This window comes from Dipteris shenzhenensis, chromosome 3, assembly GCF_047967505.1.
Source record: "Dipteris shenzhenensis isolate YYH24624 ecotype China chromosome 3, Dip_SZ_1.0, whole genome shotgun sequence".
Classification (NCBI taxonomy): domain Eukaryota; kingdom Viridiplantae; phylum Streptophyta; class Polypodiopsida; order Gleicheniales; family Dipteridaceae; genus Dipteris; species Dipteris shenzhenensis.
Window position 1 is genome coordinate 37,235,356 of NC_141598.1, and position 27,824 is coordinate 37,263,179.

General features: G+C 45.2%; 1 protein-coding gene across 1 annotated transcript in view; it reads left to right on the forward strand.

Annotated features, from left to right (window-relative positions):
- Window positions 1-27,824, forward strand: part of ALA3 (aminophospholipid ATPase 3) — a 121,427-nt gene that overhangs the window by 43,383 nt on the left and 50,220 nt on the right. The window contains exons 15-20 of the mRNA XM_087400971.1: window positions 123-224; window positions 14,679-14,821; window positions 15,471-15,572; window positions 15,703-15,766; window positions 15,854-16,066; window positions 24,425-24,590. Of these exons, the coding sequence (XP_087257097.1) occupies window positions 123-224; window positions 14,679-14,821; window positions 15,471-15,572; window positions 15,703-15,766; window positions 15,854-16,066; window positions 24,425-24,590 (790 nt within the window). The remainder of the gene's footprint in view (window positions 1-122; window positions 225-14,678; window positions 14,822-15,470; window positions 15,573-15,702; window positions 15,767-15,853; window positions 16,067-24,424; window positions 24,591-27,824) is intronic.

Consider the following 27,824-nt stretch of genomic DNA (forward strand, 5'->3'; position numbering starts at 1 on the left):
TGCGAATCAAGTATGATTATGCTAGAACTTGAATCTAACAGAAAAATGGATTATAAGCGCCTGTAAAGTTTAATAAGATACAATTATTTTTGCAAAATTGATACATGGACATGGTCTTGCAGGTGGAAAGGTCGAATGAGTTTCATGAGAAAGGATTTAATTTTGAGGACATTCGGTTGATGAAGGGAGCATGGAGAAACGAACCAAATCCAGAAGTGTGTAAGGTATCTTGTAACTGAAGGTTCCTTGATCTTCTCTCTGCATTTTTACCTTTTTATTTCTGTATATTAATAAAATCATTTTCTCAATTCTGTTATACGCCTCCAATTGTCTTGTCCCCCTTGCTTTTTCAGAGTATGTTTACAAAGGCCCACAAGGTCCTTCTCTCTGTATTTTACCTTTTGTTTCTTTATAAAATGTAATCATTTTGTCGATTCTTTTATACACCTTCAGTTGTCTTGTCCCCCTTGCTTTTTCAGAGTATGTTTACAAAGGCTGACAAGGTCCTTACTATGTCTCTTGCACACCTTTGCTTCACGTCTGCACCACTGATTGTTCTGGTTATATGTCTGCGTGGTCAATTGACAGCCTCCATTGCACAGATTGTACAAAGTGACCAGTCAAGTACGGAATGGCCTGTAACGGTGGAATGTTTGTATGCTCATCAGGAACCCCAAGAAAACCATGTGCGCCACATTTTCCTTGAAATAGACTTCTATTAACTTTGAAGAAAGAGCGGAAAGAAGAACTCATGTGTCAAGAGGAGATCAAATCGACTCCAAATTTGTATTCCAAGACCTTGGACAACTAACAAGGAAGTAGATATTGCATTGTTCTTTCTTAGATAAAGCTTTTTGCTTTATTGTTTATGGAAATAAGTCATTCCATGACAAGTCCAAAGCGAGAAAGGTCAATCGCTGAAAGTGAGGAAAGAGCAAGAAAAGAAACAGCGTTTGTTGAAGAAATACTCACAACGAATCTATGGATTGGAGGGAGTAGACTATGGTGATTATGGAATTCCTTATTCATGATTACAAAACTAGTAAACCGAATTCTTAATATAGAAAGTTAGTAGTCTATTGATGATTCATTAAAAACTCTTATTGAGCCATCTCTAAGTTATCAGATTCTCAATCATATCTCTTGTTAGACAATGGTCAACTCCTTCACGTCAAATTAAAGCGTCTACCTCTCGACTTATAGAAACCTCGAATTTGTGGGTCGAAGGTCTATCTTGCCGTTACTCATCTCCACTTGGTTGGCCCATGATTCCTTTCAAAGCGGCCAACTCATCTGGGATTACGAAGTCTAGGTGAATCATTGTGCAGAGAGTATATGATTTAGAGTTTTCAAGTATTGGCTTCTATCAGGGACAAAACTTGCGTAACTGCCAGCATGCCTATGAAAATTCTCAGTTCTTCCAAAGATGAAGGGATGAAGAATTTGTTGACCTAAAGTCATCAATTTATAATGGGAAGAAAAAGAAAGAAACAAGAATGTTATAAATATGTTCTTGCAAAATGCCAAGATTTCCATAGACCTAGGAATACCCTCCTAAATATCAAGTGGTGGAAGCCAATCTTTCCCTGGCCAATAAAGCATATAAATGGTGGATGAGCCTTAGACAGATTGATAAAATCCCAAAGTATTGGTTTGAGTTTGAACAAGCCTCGTTAAAAGAATTTTTACCTGAAAATGAGTTTGAAAGGGCATGGAAAGCTTGGGATAGTTGTATTATGGGTAAAAATTTTCTAGTCGAACATATAGCTAATTGTAGAGAACAATCCTTAAGTTAAAGGACATTGATGAATTGCAAAAAGTAAGAGGTTTTGTGAGTAGTCTTATATAAAAAAGACCATTATAAGGTGGAGGTAAGAAGAAATTCTCCTAAAACCTTTGAAGGGCTTTGTAGTATGCCCGGATTTATGATGATATGACGAGGAGATCTAGAAGTGAAACCTTGAAACAGACTTGTTTGGCTCTTGGATTCAATACATTTTCCATTCTAAAAAGAAAGGGGCAATTAAAAAAGGGGTTTCTCAGGCGCACCTTGTTGATTGATGGTGGCACACTCTGTCCACATGTTGTACTTGGTTTGGTCCATTATTGAGACAAATATATATTACTTTTTCTAGTCTCTCTCTAGCATAATTGGTGTACTGTTTGCACTCTCTCTCTTTCTCTCTACACTTGTACACACTAGGAAAAATGTTGGATTCGAATTTCACACTGTTTGAGTTTTAGGCTATCTCTTTGTTTATCTTTGGTTGCAGGGAGCGTTAACTGTAGCAAGCAACCTCCACTTCTGTTTTCTAACATGGTATTAGAGCCTTGAGGTAGACTCACAAGTGTTGGGCACTCAAAGATGAGAAACTTGTGAAAGGAGATCTTGGTTCAATTTGTAGAAATTGAATCCTACGTCTGAAGGACAGGTACCACCTAAACCACCAGGTGGCCCTGGATCTTTATCTTCTAGAAAGGGTAGTTACTTCCGTTGAGCTTACCCGATTCTCCGAAGTTTGGGATGGGTGCTCTAGCAGCCATGACGAGGAAATGGAGGGCTTAGGAAATGTACACTTTGCTGAATCTAGATCACTCTCCTTCGTGCAAGGGATTTGGGAGATTACGACAAGAGTAGGATGTGGACTACATGATGTGGAGATGTGGATTGAGGAATCCACAAGGAGAGATGTGGATGAGAGGATTCCACATGGTTGACTATTCAAAGGGAACTCCTTATATAAGACGCCTATCATGTATTGTTGATAAGAAGAGAGAAATGCACATTCACTCAAGGTTCTATTTATGAGTCCAAGCTAATCTATCTTGGAACCTAATTGACTTGAGGTACATGTCATGAGCACTCTCTTCATCATGTCTCCACATAGGTTCCATCCACCTTAGAGCGCTCCATCGATCCTGAGGCATGCATGTTTTGTCATGGTATAAGAGCATGGTTCTACCTTTCATTGAGGCGCCATCCTTGTGAGAGTGATTGAGAGATTGAGAGATCGAGAGAGATTGAGAGTTCTTTCACTTCCGTTGAGTGATAGAAAATTTCCGTCCATGCATTTCCATTGAGAGTCTTGAGTAGTCTCTTCCGCGAGAGACTTCCATCCATGTGAGAAAGGTTGTTGAGTGCTCTCTTCTCTTCTTGAGAAGAGGAAATTCTATTCATTCCATTGGGATTTGAGAGCTTCTTGTTTGAGAGCATTCCAAACCATTTATGAGTGCTTAGTTGTTTAGGATTGAGAGAAAGAGCTAGTTTTCTGAAAGAGATAGGGACTCTCAAAGACATCTCTTTGAGAGATCATTACAAAGGGGACCATGTCGACTTGCTTCTCCATTAAGTCTCTCTACTCCAACAACCCTTGGCACCTTCTAAGACTCACAGCTTCAGATCCACTAGCAGTCAGGGATCGGTTAGTACGAGATGCAGAGGTCCTCGCCATCATCATTGGAAAAACGGTGGACTAGGTCCTTCCTCACATTTGATTGGTAGACACAACATGGACCACGCTAAAGGACGAGTACGAAATCAATAACATGACTAGGATCCTCGATTTGGAGACAAAACTTTGTAACATGAAGATGGAGGGGGACACCCTGGGGATTAGATGAAGGTATTGAGGGGTCAACCATCAACAATTGGTCAACATACAGATTCGGCAAGGATTGCTAGGTTTTTGCTTGGCACGCTCCCTAGGAGCGACAAAGGGTTTGTTACAACCACGGTTATATGAGAATGGTTGGCATGGTGACTTTTGAGGAGCTAGTGTCTCCGCTTTCGTAGAAGAAGCTTGGGATAAAAAGTATGACGGCATGCTCCCTAGGAGCTACAAAGGGTTTACAACCATGGTTGTATGAGAATGGTCGGCATGGTGACTTTTGAGGAGCTTGGGCCTCTGCTTCATAGGAAGAAGCCCTACAAAGGGTTTGTTACAACCATGGTTGTATAAGAATGGTCGGCATGGTGACTTTTGAGGAGCTAGTGCCTTTGCTTTCGTAGGAGGAAGCCCGGGATAAAAAGTATGACGGATTTGAAGGTAAGCCTTTATGCACAAGTCAAGAGCAAATGCACAGGAAGCCCGACAACAAAAAGAAGAAGCCCGACAACAAAAAGAAGAAATGACAAACTGGATGATGATGAGGTCTCTTAGTCCAATAGAGGTAAGAAGAAGAAGAAATGTTTCTATTGCGTCTAGCTAGGACATGTCCTGGTCTCCACCATGAAGGCTTTCAACAAGTTCATTAAGTTCACCATCCAGTAACTTGTTGCTGAGCTTTAAAGAAGCATTAGGACATCCCCCTCTGCATGCCAAGAAGGCTTTCACCCTCCAATCTCTCGTCACTTGAGAAACACAGAGATAAGATTATGCCGATAACATGCTACTAATGTTCGAATGTATGCACAAAGAAAATACATACCAATGAAACCACCCATTTATATGCTTTCTATGAAAACAAGCCATGTACCTCATGGAGGCACCCACAACATCCCTATGTAATCCCGTAGTGCTATTCCAATGCTATTCCAATGTCCATGCATCCATCTGACTTTGAGCCTTGAGGTCCACTTAGAGACACCTCCCTTATGCAAGTGATATAGCTTTGCGCCCAGAGTAATCCGAGCAAGCATTGTTGTCCTTCACCTCCACAAAGGTTGCTGGTCCCACTGACTCTTCAGACCATCTCTCGATGTTAGACATACACACCTATGTTGGAGATATCATAGCCAAAGAGTATGTGGCGATGTGATGTGTTGGTGTGTAGTACTAGGAGTTCTAGTACTAGTTCATGTGTGTGAGTCATGTGTGAGTGCCACGTGTCACTATGGGACTTATCTTATATGCACATGGTGCTAATGTGTGAGTGAGTAACCTATATAAGGCTTGTAGTTCACTTATCATGCAATACTTGATGAATGAGCCTTCATTATGTTTTCATTTGAGTATCACTTCTACACTCCCTAGCCTCTCTCTCCCTCTTTTAGCTCCACTTCCGCCCACAGCCTCTACTGTTACGGCTACTGGCTCTGATATACACCCATGACATCGATTGTCCCATCCTCCCCTAGGATAGAAGGTTGTCACTGACACCATCTCTTCCATCTCTCCCTTCTTCTCCCGCTACAGTTCTCTCTCCGATTATGGCACCTACTTTGGAGGGGTCATACACTGTTCCGCACTACTCGACCTTTCTCTCTCCTCTGCCTCTCAGTCAGCCCACACTCCCTCACCCTGCTAGGATCACCTCATCATCCCCATACCGCACCCATCTTACCCAGTCATCACCCAGTCTCCAGTCTCTTACTCACACCTTCAGGCCACATTCCTATCAGTTTCCGTTAGAGCACGGACGAGCTGACCCATCAGAGGCTTGGGAGTATTTTTTGATGGAGGTCCAGAGCATCCGAGAGTGCGAGAGGGAGCTGTCACGCTTCGCACAGGAGCAGACATGTTTCACCCAAGAGCAAGCACGACTCATACAGGAGCAATCTTAGGCTATCCGAGTCCAGGCTGATCTTATTGAGGGGCTCAGACAGGAGATCTCACAGCTCTGACAAGAGGTCACTACTGTACGTACAGTCCCAGGGAGCACCCCAGTTGTGGAGGCACAGATTGCGAGCATGCAATCTGCCATCGAGGAGACGTCTAGATGGGTTGACGTAGCCCAACGGGAACCTGCAAGGGTTACCGTTGCGGCTACCCTCCTGGAGCAGCAGCAGAGAGCTAGCAAGGCTCTCAACATCAGAGTATGTGGGATTCCCCGTACTGAGGCTACCCCGATGGCAGATGCGCAAGCCTTCGTGACCACTATCCTAGGGGCGACTGAGCACAGGATTGAGAGAGCATGGTGGGTTGGGAGGGACTCCAACCGAGAGCAGCCCCTTATCATCCGGTTCCATGACGCCCATGCACGGCTTTCGGCTTTACGTCGTAGGTCAACCTTACAAGACCAGTCAGCGATCTCCATGGACGAGGACCTCACTCCACTACAGGTTGAGGAGAGGCGTTTCCTACTGTAGCAGTGGGATTAGGCCCGCAAAGAGGGGAAGTGGACAGTAGTACGGAATGGACGACTCCTTACAGTAGGCCCTTGTCGGGCACCCACCTCTCCTCCCACATAGGGGGGCGGGGTCTATGAGACCCAGACACCCGAGACCCTATCTTGTACCATTTGGAACTGTAATGGTACCTGATGGTCAGAATCAGGGAACTTCTGGGAATCCTATACAGGTCACAACATAGTCTTTTACACAGAGACACATCATAGTACAGAGCGCCCACTACCAGCAGTCAGCGGGTATATATGGGAGTCTGCCTACAGAGATGAGACGAGGGATACAGGAGGGGTTCGAGGATCAGGAGGAGTCGCAGTCCTTTACAGATTCACACTTTTGGGGACCATTTCAGTGGAGTAGAGAGATCCACTGGATAGCCAAGATTTGTTTATTGCAGTTTGCTACTTCCCCCCCGAGACCTCCCGCTGTGTCAGAGAAAGGGGAGGATGAGACGTCCCCATTTGCTGGTCTGTATCAGTCCATCGACTTCTCTAGCCGCGGGGAAGTGCTCTTAGTTGCGGACTTCAACGCGAGAACAGGCGCTCGTCAGGCACCACTCCTCGACTTCAGGGATGATTCCACTCTACTACCAGACATTGACCTTGAGGACGCAGGTATGCTACGAGTTTCGGTTGATAGATGAGGACCGCTCACATCCTATGGGCAGGCCCTACTAGACCTCGGCAGGATATATGATCTCACTATTTATAATGGTCTTGACAAATGGCCCGCATCAGGTGGCTTCACTTGCATTCCACATGGGGGAGGCTACAATGTTATGGACTACATCATGGGATCCCTTGCCTTCACGTCTCGCATCACTGACTTTACCGTAGCACCTCTCCCTCCAGGGACTGGACCATACCTATCTTTTCTTTAGCATTTCTACCCCCCGCCACACAGCACTTTCTACCCTGTTGAGCTCTTACTCCACTTACCATGATATACACTTAGATCGCAATCACTCACTGACTTACTCTGGCCATCTGTACATACTTCTCGCACACATTGACTTTCTACCCTTACTAGAAGACCGTGCTGCCCTAGTCACTTGCTCACTACACGATGTCGCTCTTCACGCCTTTTCCCACACCACCCGCTCCACCCGTCCACCACCTCTTGGGATCGTACCTTGTAGCAGTCAGGGTGAATGTGGGGACAGGAGCTATTAAACCAATTGTGCGTAGAGCGTTGGATGACACATCTTCAACAACAATCTCAAGCAAATCAGCTCCCTTGCAATAGCATGCCATAGCAGGTGACTCACAAAGCAATGCCAATAACTGGATACAAACATTGGCAACCATCGACAACTGCCATTCATTAGACCCCATCTTCTCACAGATCGATGCTAAGGCGCTACATGTAGATCCTTCACTCCAACATGAAGAACCAATCGATCTAGAGATGCCATTCTTTATGGCTGACCTCGAGTGGGATAATGAACCTGAAGAAGGTACCCATAGCAATGATGACTCACATTTTCCTTGGGACCTTGAAACAGAGGCTACAAATGCTGAAATTGAAGGTCAAATCTTTGATAATGACTTAGCCATTCTGCATGCCCTCGCTACACGAGTATTGCCGTTTGGTACGTAGGAAGAAACTTGACTTCGTGCGTCGGAATGAGGAGGAGCTACTGAACATTCTGTTTAGTAACAACTCTAAGGACTTTTGGCGGAGATTTCTAGAGGGACGGTCCCCCCCACCACTCATTGACACTCAAGTGTGGTTTGATTATGCACACATGCTCTATGATGTCCCAAATCAGCCAGCCCCTAACCTCTGACATATGCCATGTCCCACATTCTGCACCCTCTTCACTAGGGGGGGGGTAAAAGGATTCCGTAATGAAACTTCATAATGGCCGAGCAAAGGATCATGAGGGACTATGCAGTGAGTTCATTGCATATGGGATTAACCACCTAGCCTCGATCTTAGCCAAGCTATTTGATGACGCTCCACGCACCTGGACTATCAACACTATCTCACCCATCCACAAGGCAGGGGATCCCTTGAACCCGGAGAACTACAGGACCATCATGATTGGACATGTCATGTCCAAGATTTATGCATCAATACTTGATTCTGAGGTCATCAGATTTACGGAGTGGCGAGGACTCAAAGCAGCGAGACAGGCTGGTTTCAGGTGGGATCATGGGACCATGGACCACATTCTCGCGCTCAAATGTATCATCGAGGAGGCGAGGGCACGGAAGCAGAGGGTTTACTGTTGCTTTGTGGACTTCCGCAAGGCATTTGACACCGTTCCGAGAGCCCGCCTCATATGACGCCTACAGGATCTGGGTTACGACTAGGAGATCATTTGGGCTGTCATGGCACTTTATGAGCGAGTTTCAGGTAGACTTAGGACATGATTTGGATGGACAGACGAGATCATGAGCACTATCGGGGTTAAACAAGGATGCCCATTATTACCTACCTTGTTTGGCCTCTACATCGACGAGCTCGAGACAGTGATGCAGGCACAAGGTGGGGTAGGCTGCTCTCTCGCGGGCACATTGATCCGGATATAACTTTATGCAGATGACGTGGCTCTCTTGTCTTCCTCAGTAGAGGGGCTCCAGAGACACCTTGACGCACTACAGTCCTTCTGTGAGTCTCATGATTTGAAGGTCAACTTGGGTAAAACCAAGGTTATGATCTTCAATACATCTCGACTGGTTGATGAGTCCCCTGTTGAGGTAGTTTCAGTTATCCGTGAGGATCTACTACAGCTACACACATTCTGGACTTGGTTGGGCCCGCGTGATCTTCCAGTGAAGCTGAGCTTCTAGAGAGATCACTTTCTACATATCACAGCGGAGGGTTTCATTGATCCACTAGGATACACGCAGATTCACCTATCCCACTCGTTGAGGATCTCCCTTGGGCAGTTTCGGGTCTCTTCACACAGACTTCGTATCGAAAGTGGCCGAGCAGAGTGGTTACCCAGGGAGTGGCGCATATGCACATTGTGTGACATGCAGGAGGTACTTGCATTTCGAGTTACTCCAGGGTTGCTGCTGCAGAACTTTCTTCAATAGAGTAGTTTTCGGGGCTGTTCCTAGCCTCTATTTCATCTAGAATTGTCGATTCTTGGCCTTGTGATCTGTTGGTGCATATATGGTCCACCCATACCTCTACTACAGCCTCTTGGTATAGCTTGGAGCTGGTTTACAGAAACGCTTTACAAATTTCGAGCTATCTCATAGCATTCGGCACCCCTCCAGCTCCCTTCTGAGGATTTCGGACCTTTTACAGCACCTTGAGCACTCATCTTGCCCACAAGTGCTCTCCTATTGGTCCATTCTTGCACTTCAGGGTATCTACTTGCTGTTATTTGACTTGGGTTCACTCAGTTCTCTATTTCAAGGAGTATTCTTGCTGCTTTTCCATTATAGTTTGCATTTTGGATCCCCCGAGAGCCCCCACCAGCAGTTGGACACATTTATTCAAGCATTTCTCAAGTTGCTGAGTCATTTCAGAGCTCTAGATAAGCTCCTTTATTGGCTGGTTATCTATTTCAGCTTTTTGTCTTTGCTACCTCAGTTTGACAGAATGGAGCCTCGTCCTCGTGGTGAAGAGTCATCAACTCTATCTCTAGCCAGGGATGAATAACATGACAAAGCATTGGCGCTTATTTGTGTGAGGTTGGTCAACAAATTGCTTCATCAACTTGACCTCACTACTTCAGCTAAGGAGAACCTGGACAAGCTCAAGAATATTTATGCTACATCTACTGGACCTGAGCATGAAGCTTCGGTTGCTATATTGCATGCTCTATTCTTCTCCGAGGAGGTAGATGATGCTTAGTTCTATGTGTGTTTGTGTTGAGTTAATAAAGGTTCTCAAGCCTTGAGTTGTCCCTCTAAATTGAATGTATTTGGAGTCAATAAGAGGTCTTGGGTTGTCCCCCGAAAAGGAACGTGTTGTCTTTTACTTTGGTATGATGATATTGACCACCCAGTTCAGAGTAAGGGGGGGTGATGAGTGATTGCCAGGTGTTGGATAGTTGGACTTGCTCTTTGCAGTATTGTGGTGGAGGGGGGATCGGTTTACTTTTGCGTGTTGGGTCTCACACTCTTTGCTCTAAAAGGGGGTGTCGGAGATATCATAGCCAAAGAGTGTGTGGTGATGTGATGTGTTGGTGTGTAGTACTAGGAGTTCTAGTACTAGTTCATGTGTGTGTGTCATGTGAGTGCCACGTGTTACTATAGGACTTATCCCATATGCACATGGTGATGAGTAGCCTATATTTCACTTATCATGCCATACTTGATGAATGAATGAAAGCCTTCATTATGTTTTTATTTGAGTGTCACTTCTTCACTCCCTAGCCTCTCTCTCTCTCTCTCTCTCTCTTTCTCTCTCTCTCTTCCTCACACCATGTTTCTAACAACTTGTACACTAAGGTATTGCGATAATTCTTTCTATCTTAAATGGTGCGTTGCCCTATTAGCTAGATTTAGATTTAGATGCTCATTTGGGAGAGACTAAAATGAAATCATTTAGGCTTCACAAGCAGTTGGAGCTTGAATGAAGAGATTTGGACTACTTTTTGATTACCCTTCTCCTTTAGTGCTAGCCTTCGTCATGGTTGAGTTTGCCCTTCACCTCCGGAGTGCCGACAGAAACTCAGTACAAAGACTTTGTATAAATGGATGCTCAAGTATGTGTGGGTGTGTGGATTTGTATGTGTGAGAGCATACTTTTATACTATGGTCTACACCCACTGTTGGGCGTTGATGGCGTCAGTGGGGATGTCATAGTAGCTAGTCCCTACTATGCGTGATGGAGTTTATGGTTTTCAATCTTATGAGTGACTATCGTGAGATTGAAATTGCACTATGATGTGTTTTTAGAGGATGAGTTTGGGAATGTTCCTGGATTCATCTAGGTATATATTGTACACTAAGGTCTCCATATCTTACCTCTGTAGCACTCAGATTTATCACCAAGAAAAGCTCCTCAGCTATTACCACATTAGCTGTTGGTTTTGAGTCCTAATTCTTGATTGGACTCTTTCCTCCTCTTTTGGTCAGCCTTCTTCTTTCTGCAGTCATCTAGATGTTAAGAACACTAGAGGATTACCTATTTGAGAGCTCATTTGGAGCTGATGGTCGAGGATTTTTAGAGATACACTTGGCTTTGGAGATCTGTGTGGATCAACCATTGGGATCTCATTGCCTAGGTGAGTCACTGGCTACGGATACTGCTAGAGAGAAGACGTGTTAAAGTAGGCCTCGGGAGTGTGATGCTTGGCAGGTCCAGGCTGTCCTTAGATTCTGAGGGGGTCAGCTGGATTGAGGATTTCTCATAGGGGTCCACATCTAGGCAACATCCCGTTGATAGATGGTGGCACACTCTGTCCACATGTTGTATATGGCTTGGTCCATCATTATTGTTTCTACTCTGTTTGTTTGTTTGTCTCTCTGTCATTACGGCCATGTACACAGTACCCTTCTGGGGGGGTGATCTATCAGCGATGCGACTGAGTGGTGCCACGTGGCGTTTTGAGAAATTTCAGGTGATGATGGGATCCAAGATGATTCGGAGCAAAACCCTCAGCCCCCAACCAGATCATACAGGTAGAGTTCGGCATGCCACCACTCCAAGTTGATGCCGCTTTCAGACAATCACTTATCTCCGCAAGGGCTGGGCCATACCTAGAGGGAGGAGGGGAATTAGCATGGATTGGTAGTTGGTACACATGCATAACTAAATGGTTTTTCAGCCAAGGCATCTAGATGGACTGTCTCCCCTCTTTTAGTACAGCTTAGATGCACTTGACCACTTGATTCGACGGGATGAGATCAACCGTATCATACGGTTGGACCTACTCTAGCTCCACATGTCATGGACTTCGGGGGGGCACCAGGAGCTCCCCACCAAGGTCCGATTCTACTGTGATCATTTCCTCAGAGTATTGGTGGATGGAGTGATTATCAGACCCCAGCACTCGGAGGACGGGCGAGTCTCTCGTCCCATCAGTTGAGGATTGAGGCAGGGAGAGCCATAGGTACACCCAGAGAGCAATAGATCTGTAGACTATGCACCTTGGAGGAGTTGGAGGTAGAGAAGCACTTTGTGTGTACTTGCCTTGTATACTATGAGATCTGAGGACGACACCATTGCTTATTTCAGAAGGGACACGGGTTTGAGCTCTCTCTTGACGGATTCACTTCCAGGACTAGGTCTGCGTTGGTCTCTATTTGATGGATCTGCACGACAACATAGAGAGACCTTGGTGCATCGCATTAGAGAACAAGAGGAGATATTGGCACCTGCGACTGAGCGAGATCGAGCCTAGCGGCATGTTACGAATTTTCACACTTTTGAGTATGCTGTTGGACATAGCAGAGTTGAAGAGGAGGAGATAGATGACATGAGGGTCGAGGGTGATGAGACACGACGTGGAGAGACGTAGCTAGAGATGCAGAGACACACTAGGACACGCACGATGGAGGTCCAGTGCATCACAACCATATTCGGAGGGGATCACTTGAACAGAGGGGTTACTATCGACATGGCCTGTCGGATATAGAGGTCACGGAGACCACGCCCCCCACCGTTGAGAGAATCGACCCTGTAGACACAAATACGAGATATTTTAGCAACGCATAGGAGAGCCACCATGGCACTGGGCTATGTATTTCAACCTTGAGGTTGAGTACTAGTTTTTGTTGTATTTGTTTTAGCTTAGAACTTAGTGCTCTACAAAGATTATAGCTGTTTTGTATTTGTCAAGGGTGTTCAGAGGCTCCACCCTTTCAGTTCTTTGTACCAAGTTCTTTCAATCTTGTAGACCGTTCGGTCTTTCGAAGACTTTAATAAACTTTTTTTCTTCAAAATAAAACCCCTCCCCTCCCCCCCCAAAAAAAAAAGAACCCCTCTCTCTCTCTCTCTCTCTCTCTCTCTCTCTCTCTCTCTTCCGTTTGTCGCTCAGATTACCGCTCGTTAGCTCTGTTTGTAGCGAGTTTGTAGCCAACCCGTCGTAGCTACGTCCGTTTGTCAACTTCTTTGTTAGAAACTCTCTCTCCGTCGTCTCTCCCTCCATTCGTCAACTCCCCATTAGAGCATCGCTCAGGCCGTCACTTGTTGCTTGCTAGTCAGCCCGTCAGGTTGTAGGTCACGTCAGCTCATCGCTCAGACCACCGCGGACAACAGCGTAAAGAGCACTAGGAGGCTTTCGTAACAAGGCTTACCGAACCCCAGGGTTTTTGGGCTGAACCTTACTCCAACCCTGGGGGTTAGTCACAGCAAAGGGGTGCCCAAAATAATATACGCAGGCCACCATGGATGGAGAGGCCAAGACTCCCATGGCTTTCCCTAAGGTGAAGACTTTCACTCTGACTTCAAAAGCTTCATACTCCTCCATCACATCCCTCCCTTTACCCCCCCCTACATGTTTGCAAATGCCTTCCCCGTATGCAAAGAATTATTTATGAAAGAAGAGAATGGTGAGAATGATAGACCCCTAAGAGCATATTTATTACTTACAGCAAGAGACCCGTGAGCTCAAGCTCAGACTTGCAGCTCTAGAGAAGGAAACAAATGCTTGGGAAGGACAAGGAAAACATGAAATCATTCACGACGAATTAGTGCAGATACACAACACAGCAGCACCCACACCACAGATGGTGACTAAAGTCCAGGACTTGGTTACAACTCAGCTCCAATCAGTGAAACATGACATTATAGCAAGATTGGACACATCGGATGTATATTAAGAAGTACAAGAACAAGAAAAGAGGGTGGTTAATGTATGATTCATACGCATAGGGGGGCTACGAGAGGGCTGGTTTTAAGGAAGTCAAAAGGAAAAGCTGGAAAATATCATGGAAAGAATCCCACAAATAGAGTGGGAAGCTGAAGATGTAATAGCTGTCTTACAGGAAGGGACACAAGCCAAAGTATGCTGCTAAGACAAGATGAAAAGAAGCAAGATTCTCAGGCAAACCGATAAGTTGAAGGGTACTAAAATATGGATAACGGAGGAGCTGACCCCAACTCAGCTCAAACTGAAGGCCACTGAATTGACTAAAGTGAAGGATGCTCGTAAGGAAGGAAAATGGGCTGTTTACAGAGATGGAAAAGCACTAATCAAGTCCTAAACTGATATAATGCAGGCCAATTGTCTTTTGCAGTAGACTGTAGCTAACCTATAATATTTTTGAGTGCTATACACAGTCCCAAGAGACTCTCAGTCTATAACTGATGTTTGGTGTTTATCCTTTTGGTGTGTGTTTTGTCCCATAGGCCCGTGAGGCCTCCCAAGGACGTTGATATATATTTCTTTCTTTCTTTCTGTACTCCTTTTAAACTTTTCCTTTCCCTTCCACCCCCGAGCTTCCACTGTCTTCTCGTTTCCTGTCTAAATTTGTCCATGCTCCTTTCTTACAAAACCAAATGTGTGGGTGAGAGGTCTCACATGGTCCTAGATTACATGGTTTGATGGGTGCATGTCTTTGTGACACGTGGAAAAGGCCTATCTAGTAGCATGGAAGGTCCAATTTTATTTTTTCTTGTTTGAGTAAGAGATGCAGCAGAATTGATAGGTTCAAGTTTTGTGCTTTTTAACTCAATTTTATGTTATATGATTTTTTTGCAGGAATTTTTCAGATGTCTAGCCATTTGCCACACTGTCCTTCCTGAAGGTCCTGAATCTCCTGAAAAGATAACTTATCAAGCCGCTTCTCCCGATGAAGCTGCCTTGGTAACAGCTGCCAAAAAATTTGGCTTCTTCTTTTTCAGGTTTGCTGAAAAATCCTTTACCCTAGTTTGAAATTGAGTTCAGATGGATATCGCATGACTATGCCACTAAGGGAAGATGACAGCAGACGGAATCCCATGGACAGCAAGCAAGAATGTGCATAAGAAGCCAGGATATATCTTCAGTGCATAATATGCTAAAACAGCTCTCTCTCTTGGACAATCGAAACTATGTAGTTGTAATTCTGTTTCTTGCTTTGTGACGTTTGATGATGCTTGCTCCTTCAAGCACTGATGTAATATGATTTTGGCGTTAAAAGGGAGTCGCCATCATTGGTCAGCATTTCTTTTTAGCAAGAAAGACTTGATGAAGTTTTGGTGCTCATGGGGACCTGCATTGCATAGTCTTTACGTGGTTTAGCTCTTTGTGTGCATTACGGGATACAGTAAACAGGCCAGATGCTAGCAGGAATTGCTTTGTTTTCCCTATTTCTTTAAACTACTTTGTAGGCTTATCAATGTGAGGATGTTAAGGCTTTGACTTAAGTTTTGTAGTTTTAAGTAATTTTTTCCCTCCGATTATGATAACATCTGCACTTGACAAACAGATGTTTGAGTCGCTCGATTTGATTTCTTACAGAAAATGGCTTGCATATCAGAATTAGCGTAAAAGTATTGTTCATTGTAACAGACGCTCTCCAACAATAATCAAAGTTCGTGAATCACACATTGGAAAGATTGGGCGCATTCAGGATGTCGAATATGAAATTTTAAATGTTCTCGAATTTAACAGGTGAGCCTTTTCTCCTGTACAGACAAGTTCAAGATAGATGACTTGCAAAGATGCGTAGAGTTGAGAAAACAAACTAATTTTAGAAAAACTTTGCACTTTGATCTAATTTACCACTGTTCTGCTGGGGCAGTGTAAGAAAGCGTCAGTCTGTCATTTGCCGTCATCCGAATGGGAGATTGGTGCTGTATTGTAAGGTAAGACAAGAGTTTGCAATGTTCTAAACTTGACAGCTGTCCAAGTCAGTTGCAATTTTCTCTGTTCATTTGGGACTTGATGTGTAGGGTGCTGATTCCGTTATTTATGAGCGTTTGGCCGAAGGACATAACTCGTTTAAAGACATCACTCGTGATCATCTAGAACATTTTGGAGCAGCTGGGCTTCGCACACTGTGCTTAGCTTATAGGGATTTGAATAATACTGTCTATGAATCTTGGAATGAGAAATTTATCCAAGCAAAATCAGCATTGCGTGACCGAGAGAAAAAGCTTGATGAGGTTGGTTATCCACATCCTTTTCGTGATAACAATGATTTGTGACTGTAGCATGCAATTAACTTCAATGCTGTTGTGTAGATTGGCTTCCAAAATCTGTCGTCGTGTAGATTTACCTTTCTGTTTGGTCTTGTCCTCCAAATCATGCAATTTGGTATAGATGAAATTTTGTTTTCTTGGTACAGTGGTACTTTAAAAGTTTTCCTTTTTGAGTTAATAAAAAACTATAGCAATTTAGATAGACCAGGTGGACTTCCATGGGACCCCTCAACTAGATTATGCAATCGTGAATGGCACAATAGCATCCTGCAATAAACAAATGTGGAAGGTGCATTGGAAGAACAGACCACCCTAATTGTAAATGGACCATTGTAAAGGAGCGAAAAATTGTGGCTCCATGTGTGTCAAAAACTTTATTAACGTCTACGAAAGACCAAAGGGTTAATGAGACCCTGAGGGTGGGGCCACTAAAATGGGTACCCCTACTCAAGGCTGATGCTTGTGACAAGAATTGTCCTTCTCCTTTTCTCCCTTTCCATGTTGGATTACTGCTGATAAGAGGCCTGTTTGCAGGGGGGGCTCTAAACTGGGGAGCAGCCCATATTAAAGATCCTATAGAGCAGCACCCCCTCGAAGAGGTTCAATTCAGCTCAGCAGAAGGAGGTGAGAAAGGCTAGAGGCAGGGCTAGAGGGGTATCCAGGAGGTTGTAGGGGATAGGTCGAGGGTAGGCGGGGTAGAGGGGTAAGTCGAGCGGGCTGTAGCGGGGTGAGTCGGGTTAGAGGGCTGAGTCGAGGGGGGCTATAAAGGGTAGGCTAGAGACGTGAGTTGGGGGGAGCTGCTGCAGGTGGAGGGAGGAGAAGAAGGCGGAGGGAGGGAGTAACTGAGTGGGGCTGCAGCTGGCGGAACTGGGGTAGGCGGTGCTGCAAGGAGGTCACCCAAGGTAAGGGACTGCCGCCAAGTAGGCGGGAGCCGGGGGTTGCAGCTGGGTGGGAGAGGAGTAGAGGCAGCGGTTGGAGAGAGAGAGAGAGAGAGAGAGAGAGAGAGAGAGAGAGAGAGAGAGAGAGAGGTAGAAGTAGATTTTATTATCGTCCTCGGGGGGCCAAAAATGACCCATGGGACCTAATCCTCAATACAAAAAATTTCCTCCGATGTGGAGGGGTCAAGAGTTTTCAAGTTCTTGACGGTACGAAAAAAGACGAGTGACAAAAGACCCCAACGCTGCCGGAGAGGCAATGGAGAGAACTGATGAGAGCTGTGTGGTGTCTACCCGTATCTGCTGGTAATCATCCCTGATATGTGCATATCTGGGGCACTGTAGGGCTACATGTGCCTCTGTCTCGACTGTCTGTGAATCACAAAATCTGCAAACTCTGGCATGTCGTGGCAAATTCAGCCAAGCTCGTTTCTCTATGGCCAAGGTATGTGACCGTGTGCGGAATCTGGCAATATTCCTGCGATAGAGAAGAGGGATGGGAGTGTTGATGTATGGCTGAGCAGAGGCATCTGATTACATGAATGATGACCAGCATAGAGGATTTATTTGATCTTGGTAGTATTCTAACTTGGTCTGCCTTTCTACTGTCAGCCATTGAGCCTGTAGGGTGCATAGTAAGGACAACTGGAATTCTTGTAGTTGGACCTTTTTAGGTGGCATAGTTAAGTATGGTTACACTTTCCATCTGCTGAACCATTTCCTAATGTCTGTCCCCCATCCTGTACATATGATCTTGCTTTTATGGTTCTTTTGAAGTTTCATACTTGCTGTCCATGCGAGGTGTTATCGTCTTCGGGAGGCCACGCGAGCCTATGAGACAAAAGTACAATCCAAGGATAACTCAAGTAAGTGCGTCGATGTGAAACCACAGTTTTTGGAAGCTTTCATTGTTAACCGCCTGGGTTAACAGTGTCACATTTTACGCCTTCCCACACTCTCTTGTAAATATGCACAATGCGTCCATGAATCTTGTTAGAAGTTGCATTGGAGCCGTGCGGCTCAAGAGAAATGTATTAGGAATGAGATAGTAGAAAAGGTAGGAAGAGGAGTGAGAGCATAGGGTTGGCCCTCCCTTCAAAAGGTGGCTTGTATAAAAGGCCAAAAGTCAAACTTTGGTCTTCAATTGTAATTTGCAAGTTTTGAGAAATAGATGCTCTCTTCTTTTCCAAGAGCATGTCTTGTGTTTTAGAGTGACACCTTGGCTTGAATGGTCCCCTCTTAGTAGAGCTTGGATGGGTTGGACCTCGTGCATGTGTGCTCTGGTCAACCTCTGCATCGTATGTGGTCTCTGTGTCCCTTCCTCCTAATCCAGGCTGTCCTTATGTCGGCTCTCTCCTCCTCTATTCCAATATGTCTTGGGGCTGACTCGAAGGCATAAAAGTATGTGACATGTTGCTGCGCGCGGTCTGCTTCTTGGGGCTCTGTCACCTCCTATTGCCTGATTTGCTGCAATAGAGTCTCTGTGTGTCGCTGCATCTCCATCAAATAGAGGCCAATGCAAACTGGGTCATGAAAATAGATCACCAGCGAGAGTGGTCAAAACCATGTCCCTCTTGGAAGAGACAGTGGTACCAACCTAGGCAAGTGCATAGGAAGTGCTCTTCTGAGGGCCCAAAGCTTGTGAAGATATGTCACTGTTTGGAAGATGGCTTCTATGTGGAGTGGTGTCATAGTGAACTGTGCCTGTATGATCTGACGAGGAACCAAAGGCTTACTCCGAATCATCTTGGATCCCATAATCACCTTTATCATCTCGAATCTCCACCACTCGGTCGTCGATAGGTCACTCCCCCGGAAAGGTGCTACATACATGGTTGTCGATCTCACAAGTGTATCAAATAGCCATCCCTTCGTCGGAGAGTTTTGGAAGTGTGCTTGAAAGCACTGCCGCTCTAGATCAAGTCAAAGCCCCTTGCCCTTGTGTGAGCTGTGCCTTGGTTGCATGAGTCATCGTGAAAACTGGCCTTGTGCGAAGACTAGGTGTAGGACTGCACGATCTCAACCAGCTCTCCTCAATAGGTGAAGCTTTCTCGATGAAGTATTGTCCGTGAGGTGTTGGAGATAATAACCTTGGTCTTGCCAAGGTTAACTGTCAGGTCTCTCTCCCTTCAAAACATCTCTAGGACCGAGATGAGGACCATCATCCGCATACAACGGTATCTGTATTATCACATCAACAAGCTTCCTCCTAGGCAGTCAATGAAAGTTGTGATCTCATCAATATAGAGCTTAAAGAGTGTCAGTGAGAGGGGGCATCCTAGCTTCACTTTGATTGTTCTCTCAATCCAAATCTTACAGGCCTCCAAGGGCTCGTACTCTCCCTCTGACTAACTCATATAAGCTCATCACCCCTCAAATCCTGTCTCCTAGAATTGGCATCTCCTGGAGTCTCCTAATCACACGTGCTCATGGTACTGTATCTAAGGCCTTTCGAAAGTCTACAAAGCAAGCATAGACTTTAGGGGATCTTGATCTATGCCTCCTCGATGATGGCCTGTAGGGTGAAGATGTGGTCAAGAGTGGAATGCTTTAGAAACTAGCTTGTCCGAACTTCTGGTGCCCCTGCGCCTCTGTCTAGGAGCTTATCTGTCTCTCTAGTACAGATCCATAGGTCTTGGCCAATGTATGGCCAATCACGAGTGTGCGGTAATTTTCAGTGTCCATGGGATCCCTTGCTTTGTGTATCAGCACAATGGTGTTGGTACTCCGAGTAGTTACTCGGTCCACAACCCCTCATGCTCGTGAGCTTTTTGGTTGTGGACCCGGCGCAGTGCAGTTTACACATTTTGTGCGGTGAATAAGATGGATGTGGTGGGCCTCGGTAGAGAAGACATACATTGGGTGGTGCTTGGAACGGGACGTGGTAAAGCAAGGTCGCATACGTGTGCCAGATGCTCGGATGTGTGATGGGAATGGGTGGCTTACCCTAGAGAGAAGCTCCCGTGCAACAGTGGGATCCCCTCCTCGAAATGATCTAATCACCTCATCCATCCTATGTGAAAGGAAAGCCCATCTCATGTGAAAGGAAAGCCCATCTCTTTCGACGTGTCATCTGATGTGATATCTGCGCCTCCGGTGTCATGAGATGCCCAAGGCCTGCTCACGTATGAAGTGAGATGTCATCTCTCGACACTCATTATCAAACCATAGATTATGGGGCATCTTCCCATGTGCTGTAGAATGAGCCGTGGGGAAAGACCTGACGATTGCAGCCTGAACCACTGATACCAAAGTGTCTGAGACTTGGGCGAGATGTGCTTCATGTCCAAATGGGATTGGTAGCTCATGGGACAAGTGGCTCATATACACTACATCCAGGGCATGGTCGAGCGTATCTAAACACGAGTGGGGGCTGGCGGGTCCTGTGCTATGGTTGGCGTGGTGGTTGATATGCTGAATGCTGGATAGGAGTGGTCAGTGCCATGTGTGTGTGTGGGGGCGGGGGGCAGGGGGGCGTGAAGTCACCATTAGGTAATCCACTGCACTCGTTCCGCCTCTATGCGAGAAACATGTGAGCCCTCCGGATAACGGCCATTTGTGAACGCCATTGCATATTCCAAGGAGTGCGAAACTTCATTATTTAGGGTACCTACATAATATCTGAAAATATACAGCCATACATCAGTTTAAGATTGAGAGTTCTTTGGTTTTGATTTAAAGTGCTGTACCCTCACGATATGCTCCCCATTTTCCTTCTCTCCCAGTAGCCTTGACCTTGGCTAATTCCGTTGCTTGATTCTTCAATTGGGCTTGGGTGAGCTCCTCAGCCATCCATATCTTGGCCCCTTTCAGCTTGGCATATTGTCGGAGAAGTTTGATCCGTAAGTGTAATAATAGCTTGTCCCTTAGAGTGTTGGATATTAGTTGCTCCATCATCACCCTCATGTCAAGCTTCCATTCAATGTCGGGCATGGCTGCTTTGACATGTCTTAAGGTCTCACTGAAAAGGTCCTCTTCTTTATATTAGTGCTTAGGGTGCCCTCCTATTCTAATCTTCAGTGCATTCTCACGTCTGGCTTCATGTTCCTTGATCTCTTCTTGAATATCAGCTTTACTTACCTTGGTATCAACCTGTTTGTACTTCAATAAGAACTAGGTCTTTAACTGTAGAGACTAGTTGAGGGGTAGGGGGAGAAGCCTTACAAGACTGCACAACCTCATCAATTACTGCCTGCTTCCTAGGTCCTTCAACGACCTAAAGTGTAGCTGTCACATCTGCTAGTTGAATTGTCAACTCTCTTGCTTGTTGCTGTAGATAAAACATCTGCTTATGGTGCCAAATAATGGGTCAATTCAGACTGCCTTGTAGAGTGTGTTTTACCCAATAATGGGTCAATTCTGCATGAGAGAGATAGAGAGAGAGAAGAAGAGGAGGAAGAAGAAGAATGTATTATCGTCCTTCAGGGGCCGAGAAACCGACCCATGGGACCCATAAGCACAACAATACAAGTGTCTCCTTCCTTTTGTGGAAGGGAATAAGAGAGCAACTATTCTAAGACGGATTGTGTGATACAATATTCAGGATATTTGAGAGTCTTGGCAATAAAATTACCTAGAGTGGCTAGATGGGTATGTGAAAGCAAGCTTGCGAGGGTGTTGTGCTCCTCTGTAATATTGTTAAAGTCCTTCCTTATGTGGGCACACCGTGGGCATGTAAGGAGGACATGTGCCTCTGTCTCTACTTGTCCTTGGTCACACAACTTACAAAATCTTTGTTCCCTTGAGACATCCCCCCAAGCTCCTTTCTCTACCTCCAGAGTGTGTGATCGGGTACGGATGAGTGCAATGCTTCTCCTTGCATTTGCCGGTATGGGCATAGTTATGTATTTTTGTGCATTTTCTTCTTCCTGAGAGTAAGTGTCCCAATAAATGGGATTGATATGTGTACAGTAGTACTCATACTTAGCCCTTTTTTCAGCTGATTGCCATTTTTGCTGCAATACTCCCAACAAAGCTTTATGGAATGGCTTCTCATCCATTTCCCTGGATGACATCTCTAGGTAGGATGTTACTTTACATCTTTGGAACCATCCCTTGATGTCTTGCCACCAACCAGATGCTAGCATCTTACTTTTGTTTGTTTTTTGAGGTCTTTTACTTGCTTCCCATGCTTTCATAGGTAGTCTCTGTGGCTTCATGGTCTTGACCTTCTTTATGTATTTGAAAACCCTTTCCAATTCTCTCAGCTCAATGGGCCTTGTACCGGTCTCAATAAGCATGATTGAGTATGGTGTGGTAATTTTGACTCCCAAATGTCTTCTTAGAAACGATTTCTGCATTTTTTCAATATCATTCCATTTTGATGCTGAAATGCTACCTCCCCATACTTCTACTGCATATAGCACTGTTTGCACCACATATGCATCAAATAGAATCCGCCTGATGCTCCATCTCCTAGTGTCACTATTTCTGCAATCATTTGCAAAATGATAATATTTCCCCCACCCGGCATCAATCCTTCTGTGGACACAATCATTCCATCTATGATTTGCTGGCACATCTATTCCCAAGTATTTGAATGTATTTACCCTCTCAGTTTCCTGCTCATTGTACATAATACTTGGGGTGTTTGCAGGCTGCATGGTTTTTACTATCATCATTTTGGTTTTGGTGACATTTACCATGAGGCCGCTCTCTACACAAAACTTGTGTAGAATGTGCATCATCTGCTGCATACTTTCTGCTGTGTATGAGAAAAAGACGACATCATCTGCATATAACAACAGTAGTACGGTGTGTGCACAGACTCGGGGGCCCTCTAGCTGCTCCTCTTGCATCATTTCTTTGACCAACTCTTCCAATCTGTCAGTACATAGTCCAAATAATGTTGGTGACAAAGGGCACCCCTGTTTAACCCCCATATTACTATGGAATGTAGTTGACAATCCATTTCTACCTTTGAGTTGGCAAGTTACCCTCTCATATAATCTGAAAACTGCTATTTTTAAGTGATCTGGCACTCTTAAGTGGCCCTTTCTTTCCCACAGACTGTTCCTAGGCACTGTATCAAATGCCTTCTTGAAATCTATGAAGCAACAATAGAGAGGCTTTCCTTGTAACCGGCTCTCTTCCATTAGAACCCGTAATGTAACCAAGTGATCCACAGTGCTATAGTTTCTTCGAAAACCAGCCTGTCCAATGGCCCTCTTACCATTTAGTTCTGCCCATAAACTAAGTGTTGTCTCAATGATTGTGCTCAAGAGCTTGGCCATAGTGGATCCTACCATAATGGTTCTATAATTGGGAAGTTGGTTACAATCTCCACCTTTATATATTGGTTTTACCCAATTTTCTTGCCACTCTGGGGGGAAACCATTAGCAATTGCATCATTAAGCAAAGAAACTAGGCATTCTTGTGTATAGTCGCCTGCCCATTTTAGTAGCTCAGCCTTTACATGCAATGTGTCAGCTGCTTTTCCATTGGCCATTTTCTTCAAGCCCTCATTCACATCATCCAGTGAGAAAACATGTGGGCTGTTGTAGTGAGAGCTGTCTGTAGACATAGGTGAGGCATGTGGATGGGTGTATAGTTGCTTGACATATTGGAGCATTTCCTCATCTGTGAAATCTCCCATGATGTCTTTTAATCTCCCTTTAGTTCGTCTCCACGTTCCTCTTGGGTTCTTAGCAAAATCAATGGCATCCCTCCAGCAGATACTTCCTTTTTTTTCTCCGAGTGAGTGCATGAATATGTTTTTCAGCCTCTCTACGTTGCATGTCATTTGGCATCTGTTTAATTTTCAGCCTGGTTTCTATGCATTCATAATCAAACCATTTGTTTTGTGGCATGCCCTTTGTGCATACTCTCGATCTTTTTCTGTCCCAAAACTGTATGTGCAGCTGAGAGTAAAGTCCCTTTCATCTCGCAAACATTCTTAAAAAGAGCATCAGTGGTGTCGGCATATTTCTCCCTCTTGTCCATGTCCATATGAAAAGACCAATTCTTTGCTGCATGCACTTTAGTTTCTGCCAAATGAGGTATGTGCATTTTGAGGTAGAGGGGGGTATGATCTGATTCTGGATATTTTGGGCCGATTATATAATCATTTACCAAATGTACTGCATCAAGAGAGAGAGAGAGAGAGAGAGAGAGAGAGCACTAGTGCAGGCTGCAATGGGCTGGAAAACGGAGGGGAAGGGAGATAGCTAGAGTGTTAGGGGAAAACTAGAGGTATTGTGATGGGGCTGTTTGACTGCAGCTGCATCAATCATGTTAAATAGGGAGCAACACCATCATTGCTTTGCTTCAAAGTATGCATTTCAATGAATGATTTTTAACCAGCCCAATTGCATGTGTCCTGAGTTCAATTTGCAGTATTTAGCTATTTTCTTGTGTGATTACTAGCTTTTGATGGGTCATATGCAGGTTGCGGAGCTTATTGAAAAAGATCTTATTCTTCTAGGCTGCACTGCGATTGAAGACAAGTTGCAGGAGGGTGTGCCTGCATGCATAGAGACCCTTGCAAAGGCTGGGATCAAGATTTGGGTTCTTACTGGGGACAAGTTGGAGACTGCTATCAACATTGCTTATGGTCAGGAGGTTGCTGGAACCCTCCCAATATTAAAAAAATATGAGAAATCAAAGGGCTTAAAATTCTAGTTCATACAAATTAGACATAACTATCTTGGAAGTGCTAGTGGTTTTCTTGCATTAAATTAGACTTGCATATTGAACACCAGCAGCTGAAGGCAAAGTGGTAGCAAAAGTCCATGCACGTTGAAATCGATTCTAGATGTGAAGGCTATGTCATTGAGTAATGTGAGCTTTGAAAGTGTTGCTCTGAATGCAATGTTTGCAAGCCAGTCTCGATGTTTTAGAGTTAACGTTGAATTTATATCTGTGGCCTTGCTATTAACAAGCATGTATTGGTTGTTGGACCTTTCAAGTGGCTATCTGCCAAATTCTATCGCAATTTAATGGGGGGACACACGCACGCATGCATGATTGTTAATGTTGTCCTTTTGTCAAAGGCATGCTCAATTGCTCGAATTGGTTGTGGGAAAAAATTGCTGTTCTATTTACTTGTGTACAGTCCGTGTTGTTTGATGTTCTATTTAATTGCTATTGCAATTCTTTGTATTTAATTGCTGCTCTATTTAATGGCTATTGCAAATCTTTCTAGCAGCAGCAGCAATCTGAAAGGGAGGCCTTCTATGTTTAGGGCCTTGCTTCATCATTGCATTGGTTGCTTTGGTCACTTTCATAGCTTGTCCCTAGCAGAAGCCTCATAGGTGAGACTACGATTCCTTTGCATACTGTACTAGTTGTAAGGTCCCTTGCCCGTTGAGGTGACTGAGGTGCGGCCATCACAGGTTAATGTCACGGTAACCAATTTTAAAGGTTGCTCATGAATTTAGGGCTCTCCTGGATCAAACAAGCAAAATTTGAAGGTGGCTCATTATATAGGGGTCTTCCACTCCGAGCTCTTCCCTCTTGTCCAAGCTATGTGCCCACAGCCGCCTTTGCCTTCAACCAGCAGCAGCAGCAGCATCAGTTTGGATTGATCCGTGTAAGAATATTACATGTGTACATGTTCTAGATGGGTCGGGGTTGAAAATGAGACTATTGGAAATCTTTCTAGCACCCTCAGGTCCTTGTTTTATCTTTCCGTTAGTGACAATGACGGTCTGCCCCTCATCAGAGACCTTCCCACCTGCTGAGGCTGTTTCCTGGAGTGGGGAATGCCTGTCCTTGGGGCCCCTTCCCTTGCTCTTGTCGGGTTGCTATCCTTGACCCTTCTCAGGCCATCCTCTCCCTGTCTTCCCCTGCTCACTCTTCTCACTAACGCCCTTTCTCCCCAGTTCTTTTATCTATTTCCCCCCCCTATTAGGCTTCTTGAGGTGCTCTGCTCTTTTGAGTTATCTTGCATGTTGATCTTTGATTTGGGCAAAGGGCTCAATTGTTTCCCACTACCATCAAAATCTCATTCTCTGCTTTCAAAGAGAGAGCTTGATGACGCTCTGATAGAGAAGCTTCTGACTAATTCTCTGCACTACAAAGCTTGCCTGTTGTACCTTTTGATTTTGAAAAGATGACCCCCATATGATCTGTGGATTACTATCTGTCCTCTCAGAGACTATTGAGTATATTTTAGCAGTAGCACTCGAGGTACTCAAGGTGTCAGCTTCGGAAGAATCTAATTTTTGAAATTTGAAAACAAGGGGGAAGGGGTGGGGAAATTTTTACACGACGTTTAGAGAAGCAGAGGAAATACATAGATGACCTGAAGGATCCACATCCAACCATAAATAGTCATAAGAGTGAAGAAGTCATGAGAATCTGATAATCGGAGGACTGTGAATGAAATAAGGGAGGAGGGGTGCTGAGAGAATGAGAGAACAAAAGAAAGAAAGAAAGTTTATTAACGTCTACGAAACACCAAAGGGCTTATGAGACTGAAAAGAAATAAGATACAATGAAACCTAAGGGTGGGGGCCACTAAAATGGTCTTCCCCCAGGTATAGTCCCTCTGAAGACTCTGCATACGGGTCGTGATCCTGAGCGCTCCCATCCAGATCCTCGTTGCTCTACGACAGCTCCAAAGGCAGTGCGGGATCGTCTCCAGGAAACCAATAGATCAACAATGGCACTGCCCCTCCACTCGCATCTGCTCCAACCACGGTCTGATGGTGGGGAAGGCCTCGGTGGGGCTGATCTAAGTGACCTAGTACCGGAGAGTGGTCTGACATCGTGATGCCTGCTAGAATTCCGGTAGAGCCGCCTCTGTGCAGTGCCCAGTCCCCAACGTAGAAACGGTCTAGTCTCTCAACAAGCAGTCCATTGTGTCTCCTCTGTCTGAAAGAGAAGAGGCTGCTGCCAGGTCTGCTGAAATCTGGCTCTTGCCATGGGTGTCTGCCGCTGATCATGAAAATGAACAGCTCCCAGGTGCTACACTCTGCTGTTGGCATCTCAAAGAAGGAGGTGAAGCCCTGCTTGTCTTCCCCAAACTCCAGGTTGTTGAAGTTCCCTCCAACAATCTAGGAGTTTACATCCGGAAGACACTCTGACAGCCTCCTCCAAAAGGCCAGGTGGTGTTGTCTGGATGTTGGGGCGTACATGTTCAGGATCCCAATCCTGGACTCTCCCGCCCGGACTCCCATCCAAACTTCCCGTCCTGGGATAAGCTCCACCTGATCGTAGACCTCTGGAGCCAAAGTCTGTGAGACCGAGATGCAGAACCCTCCGTTCTGTCCTACTGCAGGGGACCACTCCTTCGGGCCTCTCCTTGGGAGAAGGTGGTGTCGCCGTCTGATGTCTGCTGCTGAGAATATATGCTCCTGAATCAAAAGGATGTCCACTGTCCGCTCTACCACTGCCCTCTGCAACTCCTACTGGAGTATTAGACACTGCGGTTGACTATGAGTACGGTTGTGGAGCCCATGCAGGTTCCAACTCACTATGGTCCAGCTCATGAGGACGGGGGTGTAGAGAACAATGCTCTCTTGTGAGTGGGTGCTTGTTCCAGAAAGACTGCCTTATGTGACTTTGCCGGGGGTTTGGAGGGCGAATAGTCTGTCTGTGCGACGACGTACTAGGGTGGATACGGGCTCAATGCTGATCTTCCGTGCCCACTTCATCATGAAGGAGACTTCCACCCCGAACAGCTCCACACACTTCTGGAGGGGCCAGAAGTATGCCTGCTCCACCTTTGCCTCAAGTGGCAATCTAATAACTCCTACGGCCAAATCTTTGCACAAAAAAACTCCTACCGCCAAACCACATGTCGGCTCCTCTCGGGTGAAGCTCAGCTGAAAATTCACCTCCG